The 12,373-nt window shown below is 40.0% G+C and overlaps 2 protein-coding genes across 2 annotated transcripts; one reads left to right on the forward strand and one right to left on the reverse strand.

The window, feature by feature from the left end:
- The first annotated feature begins 702 nt into the window (after positions 1-702).
- Positions 703-9,422, forward strand: coro1a (coronin, actin binding protein, 1A). Its single transcript, XM_003442398.4, has 11 exons — positions 703-853; positions 1,973-2,176; positions 3,560-3,682; positions 3,771-3,900; positions 6,063-6,244; positions 6,690-6,809; positions 7,566-7,670; positions 7,764-7,909; positions 8,421-8,478; positions 8,577-8,789; positions 9,082-9,422. Exons 2-11 carry the CDS (start codon positions 1,979-1,981, stop codon positions 9,172-9,174), a joined length of 1,368 nt encoding a protein of 455 aa, XP_003442446.1. The 5' UTR covers positions 703-853; positions 1,973-1,978; the 3' UTR covers positions 9,175-9,422.
- A 61-nt stretch (positions 9,423-9,483) lies between these two features.
- On the reverse strand, positions 9,484-12,373 carry cldni (claudin i). The gene is made up of 3 exons (XM_003442397.3): positions 12,208-12,373; positions 10,810-10,942; positions 9,484-10,574 (listed from the first exon to the last, which is right to left on the reverse strand). The coding sequence occupies exons 1-3, from the start codon at positions 12,333-12,335 to the stop codon at positions 10,071-10,073; spliced, it is 765 nt and encodes a 254-aa protein (XP_003442445.2). The 5' UTR covers positions 12,336-12,373; the 3' UTR covers positions 9,484-10,070.

The following is a 12,373-nucleotide window of genomic DNA, read 5'->3' on the forward strand; positions in this document are numbered from 1 at the left end:
TGATATGTAAATAAAGTGGGTTAGATTAGGGGTTAACCTGAAATTCAGGGTCCTTTAAGAAGCCAGTCTCAAGTCTTCAGACTCTGACAGGTTATTTGAAACATGATCTAAATAACTTTAATTTCATTTGCAATCATCAGCATGTAAACTGCAGGTGTCCCCAGTTAGACTCGAGAAACTGCTTAAAAACTGAAAATTAGGCCTTAAAAACTGTTTTTTTTTACCACCATCTTTGCTCTTGCTCCCACATATTTAAATTTAGGATTCTTTGTCTGTCTTAGGATTTGTCTGATGCCTTATATAAATCTTATAAAATAATAGCAGCAGATGAGAAGCCTCTTATAGAGTATTTAACTCTAATATCTGCAGAAATCATGAGTCAAAAAGAACAGACATGCACTGACATCCATCACTGAAGAAAATATTGAGTTTTTTTCTTAACTTAAACTCTGTGAGCTCTTCAGACACACTGCATTTATCTGTGTTGTTGGAAGTGAAGTGGTTCTGATAATCAGGTGACTTCTAAGCAGCAGTGGCCTGCATCTGTTTGCCGTTGTTGGTAAGTGTGGATTGAACTCTGCATTGCACCGCTAGACACTTTTATCATGATTCAATCCTACAAAAGATCTCATGCAGTGCCCTGTGTTTCACTTTGGTTTCTGCAGCTTGTTGCAGACGGCACATGTCACAGCCGACACCTCCTACTTCCACCTTGTTTGAAACTCTCACTTCCTCCCTGTCATTTGTCATGTACTTTAACCTACAGTCTCCTCTCGTGTTCTCATTCTGGTGGCAGGGCGTTTGGTGCACTGCCAAAACTCCTTGAGCTGAATCACCCCCACTCGACTCCCAGGTAGGCCCACATCATCTCTTTGCAGTCTCAACCTCTTGAAGATATCATCTTACCTGCAATCGGTGCATTGGTTAAAGAGGGAAATAGCTGAAGCTAACCGTATGTCATTAATTTCAGTGACACATTTTTGTTTCTCATCTTCCACATGGCCTTGAGTTTCTCCTATTTCAAGGCAGTGAATTGTTTCCTACTTCGTACTGGTCAATGTTTTCCATCACAACACAGAGAGATAGTGGTCGAGACAGATTACTGACATGCATTTAGAGTCCTGATAAAATTACGGCTCACTCTGTAAAGGATTATTAAATTAGCTGCAGAGAAGCCCGAGAGGTCTTGTGATGCACATGCAGCAAAACTAACTGTCATACGCTACCGAATCTGAGCTTAGGCGCGGCTGCAGATTTCAGGAAGTAAACTCTACAAATGGAGGTAAAGAAAGACTTATTTAGTGCTTTTCATCTGTTCCTGCGTGATGCAAAGTTCGTATATTTTGCAGCTGCTTTTGATTGAAGTTCTGATCTCATTGCGCACACAGACACATGCGTTTACTGGATATGTTTCAGCTTACTTCGTCAAATATGTCATTTAAAGCATGCCCTACATGCGGGGAATTAAATAACAGCATGACTGTATGAACTAAGGGAAAGAAAGGTTTGTGGTTTTGTTACTCTCTTTGTAGGATGTGGTGTAACTGCCGCTCGGGCAGCTTCTGTACCTTTTTTAAGGACACTGCATGTGCTTTAGATGATAAAAGGCCTACTTTTTTGTTTCCTTTCTGCTGTTTTTTTTGTACATTTGCTTGCTATTTAATATTTCTGTGTTTCATACACACATATTAAAAAGAGAAGGCGATAGAGTGCCAGAGTACCAGTCACAGAGGAAGCAGTTGTGAAAGCTTTTGCTTCTTCCTTTTTTAGCTTTCCTCTGTTGAGTCTTTCAACGGTTTCATCAGCTTTGTGTCTGTCAGATTATTTCCGCATGAAATCAAAAAGCACCAACAAACAATATGATTTATGATGACCCATAAAATAAATCTCTCTCAACTCTGCTACAGACTTCTTGCTCTTCTTGCACATTAATTTTCTCCTCTTTGCGCACTTTTTTTTCATTCTTTCTCAGTTCACCATGTCCAGAAAGGTTGTGAGGACCAGCAAGTTCCGTCACGTCTTTGGCCAGGCTGTGAAAGCTGACCAATGCTACGATGACATCCGAATCTCCCAGATGACCTGGGACAGCAATTTCTGCTCTGTTAACCCCAAGTTTGTGGCCATGATTGTGGACGCCAGCGGTGGGGGAGCCTTCATGGTGCTTCCGCTGAGCAAGGTGGGTCACAGGAATCACCAGGAAACAAAAGAACACAAATAAACCCACCGTTTGGCTCTATACTGTTTTATATACTTCTCTTAATACCATGTTTAGGTGTGTTAACTATTACAGATGCAGGTTGGGGATTAAATTTTGTTTTAGCAGCATTCTTGCACTTTAAAATTTGAATGCTGCCAGTCACCATCACACATTCAGCTAAATAAGGAAGTTTGATGCTGTCTTTGAGTCTGTCTACACGTCACTTGCTCTGCTGTTGAGAAGTTTTCACCATATTAGGAGTTTGTTGTCAGCTCAGTGTAGGAGGACAGGATGTGGCCTCAACCCACTTATTGTGCAGTCACTTAAAGAGGGCGTTAGGTTAGGGCTTGCAGCTCGTTTATTGCATTTTATGTGCCCGAAAAAGTGCAAAATTGCAAACCTTGTAGCCGAGTTAATGGCCAGCTGAATTTGTCAGAGGCTGTGAATTCAGTGAAGTGTCTGTCCTGATCACCTTTGTGTTCACTCGGGCTTGGGAAGTTCGTTGTGTGCAGGCACTGAAAATGCTTACAGTGAGGTCAGGTGTTTTTTATGTGATTGTGGTGTGAAGACTGTACTTCAGAAAGATGTCTACTCTTTTTTCACTGAATAATGTCACTGCTGCTTGCTGCTGCAGTTAGCTACAGAGAGATCACTGTCTCCTAGCATAAACTTAATTACCATCTCCTGCAACTAATTATATCATTAGAAATGAAAGTGACAAGAATCTGAACGTCTTGTCCTTATTTTACCTGACAATTATATTGTCCCACTTTGTGGTATTAAAAAGGCGATTTTAAACGATCTTAAATTTACCTTTGTGAAGCCTGCAGAAATCACATTATTCATGGTCTTATCTCGCGTCTAGCATGCGATTCTCAAAGGACAAAAATAAGTGCAGGGACCAGTGGGCATAAAATTGCAGAGCTGCGCTGTAGTGGAAAAAAACTCATCCTGTTTTGAACGTGATGCTGGCATGGTTGTGTCATCCTGCTTTAGGGCCCAGTGGTTTTTTTAAGGTTTTACCAGAATGAATTCAACTACATGGAGCTAAATGTGACTGACTTATAATGGAAAATATAAAAATAAAAATGATGTGTAATTGTCATTTTTCCCAGACAGCTTCATGACTGGGTTTCCTCTTCTTGGCCCTGATCTCATTTTTAACCCACTTAATAGAAATGAGCGCTCATTGAAGGCAAAGCTGTGTAATTGGTGTCAGCTGATAAACTTCTCCTCATCTAGCTTTGTCTTCTTTTTCTTCCATTTGCTCTTTGCTCTTTACGTTTTGTAGCTGCAGTGTTTTCTGCACTGCATGCATGAGTCATAGTCAATGTCCTCCTATCCTGATGCTTGCCTCTGCAGACAGGACGTATCGACATGTCCTACCCCACTGTATGTGGCCACACGGGTCCGGTCCTGGACATCGAGTTCTGTCCTCATAATGACAACATCATTGCCAGTGGCTCTGAGGACTGCAGTGTCATGGTAAGGCAATAAAGTCTGACACGGAATATTCCTAATGCTGTTTGTGATTTCAAAAACTAGATGTTTAAAAGTCTTTGTCGGTGAATAGATTTGGGAGATCCCGGAAGGCGGGCTCACCTCACCGCTCACAGATCCCGTTGTCAAGCTGGAAGGTCACTCCAAACGTGTTGGCATCCTGAGCTGGCACCCCACTGCCCATAATGTGCTATTGAGTGCAGGTATTATTCGTTGATCCTAAAAACACAGAAGCGTATCATGTGTAATGAGGAAGCAGATGGGGATGATCGTAACATATCGCAGATGTTTTGTTGAATGAGACTCACACCTCTGCTTAACAGGAAGTTCTCAAGCCTCCACCCTCCTTCGCTCCGCGCTCTGAACTCTGATCAGCAGCACCATGACATTTCCGCTCACGGTTTTACACGAACTCTCTGAACCGTCAGTCTGTCAGACGCTGAAGTCACACTTTATTAATCTTTCATCTTAATTACAGACTCAGTGTTCTGGATTAAAAACAAATCACACAAAATAAAGAAAAAGCACAGGAAAAAGGAGAATATAGATCCTTGTCCTAGAGACAGCTGGGATTGGCAACGTGTGGTTCTAAATCTTATCCTTAAAAAGAACCCAGTGATTTAATTTTAACAGGTGTTAAGTCTGAAAATAAGTTTAGACTTGGGAATTTCTTAACGCGGCTTTAAAAGTTTCGACTCCTGCTGAATCATTCAGGTGTCTTCAGAAATAATCTCATGCCATCATTACAAACTTAAGATCTTATTTTGCCCAGCAGGGTGCAGCACAGGAGGTGCACAGTGCACATCTTCACCGAGTGGGCACACATCATTCAGAATATTCTTGAAATATTTTTCAAAATCTGTCATTTGAGCTGCAGTAACATTTCCAGCATATTTCACTTTATTACTGGGTGGTGGTCTAATAAATTTGCTAAGTAAGCATGTATCATAGGCGTAAACTATAGTTTTTGCATTTTCTAATTAGTTTCTATTTGATTTCATTTTGACTTTTTTGTTTTTAAGTCAGTTTAGTTTCAGTAAATTTCTAGAGCAAATTTTTAATGTTTCAGTTCAAGTTTTGTTGTTTAAAATGTCTAGTTTTAGTTTACCTTTTATTAGTTTTAGTGATAGTTTGAGTCTTTTAAGTTATTATTGTATGGGCGGCATATGTCAGAGGCAAGATTTAGGAAAAGATTTAGGTTTTACAGTGAAAACACAAAACTTTTTGAATGCAGTTTACTCACCATCTGAAGACATCCAAAGTCTGAATATATATGATTATTATTTTTTTTTTTTACCGAACTAAAACTATTTGCTAGTTTTTTAAGCCTTATTTTAGTAACTTTTCAAAGTTCTCAAAATAGTTTAATTTATGTATTTATTTTTTAATTATTATTTTAGTCAACTAAAATGTTTTTTTAACATCCAGTTTTAGTTTGTAGCTTAGTTTTAGTTAACTATAATAACATTGCTTCAGAGGAAATGATGTGTTGTCATCGTGGGCCTCTAATCAGAACACAAAAGTCAATTAATTTTGCTCCAGTGTTTCCACTGTTGCTAATATAGTTCAAATCACATTTATTGTTACTCCAGTTTTTTTACCTTCTGGTAACCAAGCTGGTGTATCTATTAAATAGCTAGCTAATTAGGTTCCCCTTAGGTACTGTTCCCCTTATCAGTGTTAGATATTTGAAAATATATACCTATTTCTATGCAAAAAGAGTTAACAATAGAAACTTTATGAACAAAAATACATTTATTTAGACAATCTTTGCCTGTTAGCTCTTACAAAAGCAAGTTCTCCTCTTTCACTAACAGATATTAACATTTAAAGAACATCTTAAAAAACAACGATAGATGAAACAGTACAGTGAATTACACATTCACAGTATTTTCAATCCTTTGTTTCTTCCATGTGTCTGTTTGAAAGAAAAGAAAGTTGAATCAATGTGTGTCACTGCTGCAGTTCCTTTAAAGAAAAACTATGAAAAGTTATATGAGAGGTAGATCAACAGAAACATTTTTGCAATCAAAAATTTCACACATGTACATGCAAATATTTGGCCACACGAAGCTTAGACGTGTCTCAGATCTTTATATGGTGCTCTGGTATCACAGTGTAATCCAGAGGCTTTATTTGCTGTAAAACAGCGTGTGCACTTCATTTGTGAACTTCTGTTTTCTGCGTGTTCCTCTTTACTGCAAACTTGAAACTTTGGCTGTTTAAAAGTGAAAATCTGAATCAGGCTGAATTTCACATGATGCTAACTTTAAAAAAAGAAAAGAGAAACTCTGTATCAATCACTTAAATTTAATGAGCCTCTACTTTTTTTTTTTGCATTGATGTCACCGTTGTGTCCGTGCAGGCTGTGATAACGTGGTGATCCTGTGGAACGTGGCTCGTGGCGAAGCGGTGGTGAGGATCGACAGCGTGCACACTGACCTCATCTACAGCGCCTGCTGGAACAGGGACGGCTCCAGGATTCTCACCTCCTGCAAGGACAAGACCATGAGGGTGCTGGACCCGCGCAAGGGCACCGTCCTCTTTGTAGGTTTCCTCATCTGATGGTCCTTTGCTATCTCGCTCTGTCACCAGCATCACTTCAGTGTCACAGAGGAAGTCTTTCAAAGACACGTTTCCTCACAAAGATCTTGAGTAACACTGGCCACACTAAACAGAGCTGCACCAGTTATTTTTGTAATTACTGATAAATCTACAGGGTATTTCTCAGTTAATCTTAAATGCTCATAAAAAAAGATGAAATAAATTACATTTATTTTTTTGGTTTGGCCTTTTGCTGTATGACTAAACCAGAAATCCACAAAATATAGAAAGTTTTTCAGTTGATTTGTTGATAATGATGATGGAAAAACAGAAATAAAAAAAATTATTTAATATTGCACTTTTATTTTCATATTGAAAAGTTTTTATTTCTTATATAATTTGTAATTTTCTTCTTTCTCTGCTACTCTGCGCCACCTCCCGCCTGCAGGAGAAGGAGAAGCCTCACGAGGGCTCCAGGCCTGTCAGGGCGGTGTTCGTGTCCGACGGGAAGATCCTGAGTACCGGCTTCAGTCGCATGAGTGAGAGGCAGGTGGCGCTGTGGGATCCGGTGAGTGACAACAACTGGCAGAGTCAGCCTCAGACAAAGCATCTTACTTACTGAATATTACGATTTATAATCCTTAGTCATGTCTTAAATTCCTCTGAGCGTGTGGTTTGAAACCTCTGCGACATGAAATGTGTATTCGTTAATGTTTGAAAATTAAAAAAAATAAAAAATGTAGCACTTCTTTGTTTTCCTAAATTCAGAGTGGGGTCCAGTTTAGTCATACTTTCCCACCTGAAATAAAAAAAAAGACATTCTCATAAAAGAGTTGTAACCTTTCTCTCAGATAAGACTCTGGGCTTATCCTCAAACAGATTTTGTAAGATGACATGTGCTCCGACTTTAATATCGAGACTCTTTTTTTATCTTTTACTCAAGAGTTGCTGAGCACAAAACGCCCCCAGCTTCAGCTTTCCTCCTTCAGCAGATGATTGTAAGAGCAGCCTGCTGTGCTGAGTTGTACTCATGAATCATTTTGACCTGTTACACAATAAGTAAAAACCCTTTTATAGTGCGAAAATCTTTACAGCTGGACCTTTATGGTGGATTCCAAACTTTAGCTGTTTGCCTTTAGGGAGCATCTCTTCACATTTACAACACCATTGTTTCACAACAGCCAGATTACAGTATTAAGTGTCTGTGCTGAAATATTAGCCTCAATTAAATCCTCAGCTTACCTGCAGTCTGCTGGGTACATGTGATGCTAGAGTGCATGTGATTAATTGCTAAATATTTCTCTATCTGATTCTCTCTTAACAGAAAAACTTTGGAGAGCCGCTGACCCTGCAGGAGCTGGACACCAGCAGTGGCGTCCTCCTGCCATTCTTTGACCCAGACACTGGCGTCGTCTACCTCTGTGGCAAGGTTAGATTTAGATTATGAAACAACAGCCTTTCTGCATCACTACCACCCACACAGACTCAGTCAGCCCTCTTGTTGATCCTGTCATCTTCACAGGGAGACAGCAGCATCCGTTACTTCGAGGTGACAGATGAAGCTCCTTATGTCCACTACCTGTCCATGTTCAGCAGCAAGGAGAGCCAGAAGGGGATGGGGTACATGCCCAAGAGGGGCCTGGAGGTCAACAAATGTGAAATCGCCAGGTAATGGCATATCTCAGTGGTTTTAGCTATGCGAGCACCAAGGAGACCTCTTTAACACCTTTGTGAAGACTTTATGGGCTCAGTCACTAGTTTGGGGTCACAGTGAAGAAAACATGAAGATTATGAGATCGTTATAGGCCTCATAGGATTATCCAGGCTGTGCTGGATCATTATTCAGTGACCATGTGGTTTCACAGTCAGATCCATGCCTCACATCTGCTTTCAAAACACTAAGATGGCGAAAGCTTAAGCACTCATAACAGGACTTTTCAAAGCAAACGGTGACGTCACAGTGTCTGCATCCCTCTTTTCTGCTTTCTCATTCTCTTAATGCAGAATGGGATGGTAACCACAACATCAACTTGATACTAAAAGCACTGTTAGATGAGCTTCTAGCTTACTGTTCAACTCTTTAACATTTTGAGGGCAAAGTCTTTCTTCTTCCTCCAAAGGAAGCGCATTATTTCAGCCTAATCTGACACAACAACCTAAAATGCAATTTTAATTTCAGATTCTACAAGCTGCACGAGAGGAAGTGTGAGCCTATAGTCATGACCGTGCCACGCAAGGTAAGGTTTTAGCAAATCCTAGGTTTTAGATTTATGGTTCAAGAACATCTGTGCGTAATTTGAACTCTGACTCCCTTTTTTCTTCTCTGCCTGTGCAGTCGGACCTGTTCCAGGAAGATCTGTACCCAGACACCGTCGGTCCCGAGCCCTCGGTCGAAGCTGATGAGTGGTTTGAGGGAAAAGATGCCCCACCTAATCTGATATCCCTGAAGGACGGGTTTGTAGCTACGACTAAAGCTAAGGAGTTCAAAGTTCACAAGAGTCTCCTGAAGACCACGACTGCGTCTGCAGGGAATCATGACAACGGCGGAGTGAGTCTTTTAGATCCACAATGTTTTGCTTCTGTTTTAGCTGCAGATAATAAGTGAATGAGTTTTAAGAATTAGACTTTCCTCAATAACTGATTTATGAGTCTTTAAACTTTGCGTTTGGTATCTCTGTTGCAAATGTATTTTTGACTTTTTTGGGTGGGAAGAATCGGTCAATAATTACATTATTGGCTTCAACCGAACCTTGACTGCTAATTAGACCATCAGCTGAATATGAGCCACTCCACGACATCATCGGACTCCACCCAATCATAAGTGTGTCTCTGTCCCTCAGGAGGTTCAGTCTTTGAGGAAGGAGGTGAAGGACTTGAAGGAAGCGATAGAGGAGCTGACCAAGCGTGTGAAAGAGCTGGAGAGCAAGCATTAAGCAAGCAAGAAAGCGACGAAGAGCTGAAATCACGCGAGAACAGTGGAGCAAAAACTACACAGAGAAAACTTTTGTTAACTTTTGATTGCAGTGAAACAAAGGGAGAGATTAAGACGTAGATGTCATAAAACTATTTTTTAGCGTAAAGCTTGAATTTGTCTATTTGGTTTGTGTGATCAATTTGAAAAAAACAAGAACCATAATATATGCTTTTAGTTTGAAATAAAATTTTCTGTATTTTCAAAGTACATTTTGACCCCCTTTTTTTCTTTCTTTTGAAGGAAACACACATGAAATGCACACACGCACTTGATTTAGACCCAGTTTTAATCATTTATACTCATTACCGTACAAAATGTGAAACAAAATAAAATGAGTACAAACAAACATCTCATGATTATATGTGAAATATACTGCGGACCGTTGAGAACATATCAAGAGAGAAACACGTGCACCAGATGTTCCCTGAGGTTCACTGAGGTGCGTTTGGTTAGAGACTTTCAAAAAAGGGATAATAAAAATATCAAGGAAAAAAGACAAGCAGAGCATTGATTAAACATTCAAACTGTAAAATATGAACCATCTAAAAGGCCTTTGATCATTTAATTGCTCAACAAATTAAATATATTTTATACATAATTAAAGCCAAAAATTTAAACTTTACGAAAATGTTTAATCTGGAATTTACAGCCTTTACTTTCATAGCTTATGCTTTACATCACCGGCAGCTCTACGAATATGAAAGTACAAACTGCAGTATGTGAATTTCATATTTACATTTTTTTTGTTTTTTCCCCCAAAAACATTCAACCGGTGTTGTCTATTTTATCACTTCCAGTCCGACTAGATCACCATTCCCTCCTTTCTCTCAAACACCAGTTCCTTTTAAAACACCACTACACGTAGTTTTTGTTTGGGGCTGAGGCGCTGTTGCTGTAATACTTGGCTTTTCCCCCTGAGCTGCCTTGCTTGGGCCTGCTGAAGCAGCAGAGCAGACCTCCGGCTATGATGAGCAGCACACCTGAGGCCCAGCCCACAAAGATGCACGCTCCCAGCTCCATTCTTGGGGAAGAACTCAGGAGGGGGGTGTAGAAGTCCCTCACGGTATTGTGCGCAAACCAGCTGACAGGGATGATCACGAGGATGCCAGCCAGCAGCATGCCCACCCCGGCCATCAGGCTGATCTTGGGCTTGACGTCTTCGTTTTCCAAACAGGTGGTAAAGTCGGACCCGCAGAAAAGAACGAGCAGGCTGAGGCAGCAGAGCATGCCGCTGATGATGGTCAGAGCTCTGGCAGCCTGCCGGTCTGCGCCCAAATCCAGCAGGGATTCAAAGTTCTTGCACTGCTGCTGGCCAGTACTCTGCACCACACAGGTGGTCCACAGGCCCTCCTGACTCCTCTACTCACACACAGAGAGGAAGAAATATACAATTATAGACATCATTTCATGACATGATGGTGGAAGGCAAACTGAGTCCTGCATAATTAAATCAGAATGGCATCTCATACACGTAGAACACTTATGAAAAATTGAACAGTAAACACTCACTTACTCAACATCGAGTAAAATAAGCTCACTAAACAGAAACAATCCAATATTGCTTATACAACACTACATGCATATGTTTAATTACCTCTGCTGTCACAATGTTGGATCCTGTGAAGGCCGATACTCTCCAGAGGGGGACGGCACAGCATACAACAATCCCAATCAGGCCCACGACCCCGAGGGCCACACATACCATCTGAACTACAGCAGATCCCATTCTATAAAAGGCAAAATGGCGTAAAGAAACAGGATCATCACTAAAAGCTTTTCATTGTTATTTCACAGTCTATTTAATGATGTTCTCATTCTGTCTTTGGCTTTAAAAAGCTCATTTTCTAACATCCGCTGAATGTTTCTCCAATATTTTTGCTGTATCTGTTTTATTAATCTGCTGTGATAAATATATATTTTAAAAAAAAAATTACCACTTCTGTTGGTTAGCTGTGGAGTTGTTTTAAGTCTCCATCGCTGATTCAAAATATTACATGTTGTGCTTTAGCCTTACTGTTGATCCGTGGGTTCCCTCCTTTGTGGTCGTGTAGGTGAGGAATCATGTAGGTAAACAATACTCTGACAGGCCCTCACAGAAAACATGGCTTTGGGGCAATGTTTTTAAAACAAATTCATGTCCTGACTGGTCCAGGAGCGCTGAATCTCCACCCAGGAGACGCTGAGCTGCCACACTTGGGTGGGGCTCTTCATACTCTGAAAATCTCTGCTTTACCTAATTGTTTGAAGGCTATTATATGAGTCATTGTCATACAAAAGAAGGTAAAATTTGAGTCATAAATGTTGGAAGTAAGACAAACCTGTAGTGAACAGATTAACTGAGGAACAAAAAAACCTTGCCAAATTGGAGGAATTTTTTGAATCCACTTCAAATCAAGGGGGCGTTACAATCATTACCATCAGATAAAACAAGTAGGGACACTTTTTCTCGCATTCTTTAAATCTTTTTCCATTACCCAAAATGTATCGTATTGATGATCATCATTAAATCTAGCATCCAACAACCTAACTTAGGTGAAATAACAAAAAAAGATCCAATCAGGTGTGTACAGAATTAACAGGAAGGAGCTGCACTGAGCAAAAATACCCTGTGTTTAAGTGTAACTGACTTTCAGAGCAGATTAAACCCTGAAAATAAATCTGATTTGAGTTAATCCTCATTAAGACTTCTTTCCAAGTTTTATTGTGACCACAGGTGGGACTTTAGAAACAGAAAACAAAAGGAACAGCAGGCCTTTCAAACTATTTCAACCTTTTTTTACTCTCACAGCTGTTTATTTATTTGCACTTCATTTCCCCTCTTATGTCCATTATAAAAGATTATTTATTTTATTATGATTCTTATAATTTTATTTGAGTAATTATCAAATTAATCCTCAACCAGCCCTTTTGTCCTCAAGCCTTTTCAGATATCCGTCTCCTTTCAGAGCTCAGGCAGTCCTTTTGAATAAAAAGTGGATAAATAGATTCTTACCTTTTTTGAAAATGGAAAAAAATCAGGTGAGATTTCAGTGGAGATTCTTCCTTTGTTTTCCTGTCTGCGTGCTGTCTCGAAGATGCTGTTTCCTGTTGTACAAGTCTTGTAGAGAAAACATGGGACATATATAGAGAAATGCAAAGGTGTGGGCGGGGCTGGTTGC

Source organism: Oreochromis niloticus, linkage group LG4 (assembly GCF_001858045.2).
Source record: "Oreochromis niloticus isolate F11D_XX linkage group LG4, O_niloticus_UMD_NMBU, whole genome shotgun sequence".
Lineage (NCBI taxonomy): Eukaryota > Metazoa > Chordata > Actinopteri > Cichliformes > Cichlidae > Oreochromis > Oreochromis niloticus.

Bases quoted from the DNA above. Each gene is read 5' to 3' on its own strand.
- coro1a (XM_003442398.4), top strand. From the start codon at position 1,979: ATGTCCAGAAAGGTTGTGAGGACCAGCAAGTTCCGTCACGTCTTTGGC. The intron at 2,177-3,559 runs GTGGGTCACAGG...TTGCCTCTGCAG, and splicing joins TGGTGCTTCCGCTGAGCAAG to ACAGGACGTATCGACATGTC. The intron at 7,910-8,420 runs GTAATGGCATAT...TTTTAATTTCAG, and splicing joins AACAAATGTGAAATCGCCAG to ATTCTACAAGCTGCACGAGA.
- cldni (XM_003442397.3), bottom strand. From the start codon at position 12,335: ATGTCCCATGTTTTCTCTACAAGACTTGTACAACAGGAAACAGCATCT. The intron at 10,943-12,207 runs GTAAGAATCTAT...TGCCTTTTATAG, and splicing joins TTTTTCCATTTTCAAAAAAG to AATGGGATCTGCTGTAGTTC. The intron at 10,575-10,809 runs GTAATTAAACAT...GTGTGTGAGTAG, and splicing joins CCAACATTGTGACAGCAGAG to AGGAGTCAGGAGGGCCTGTG.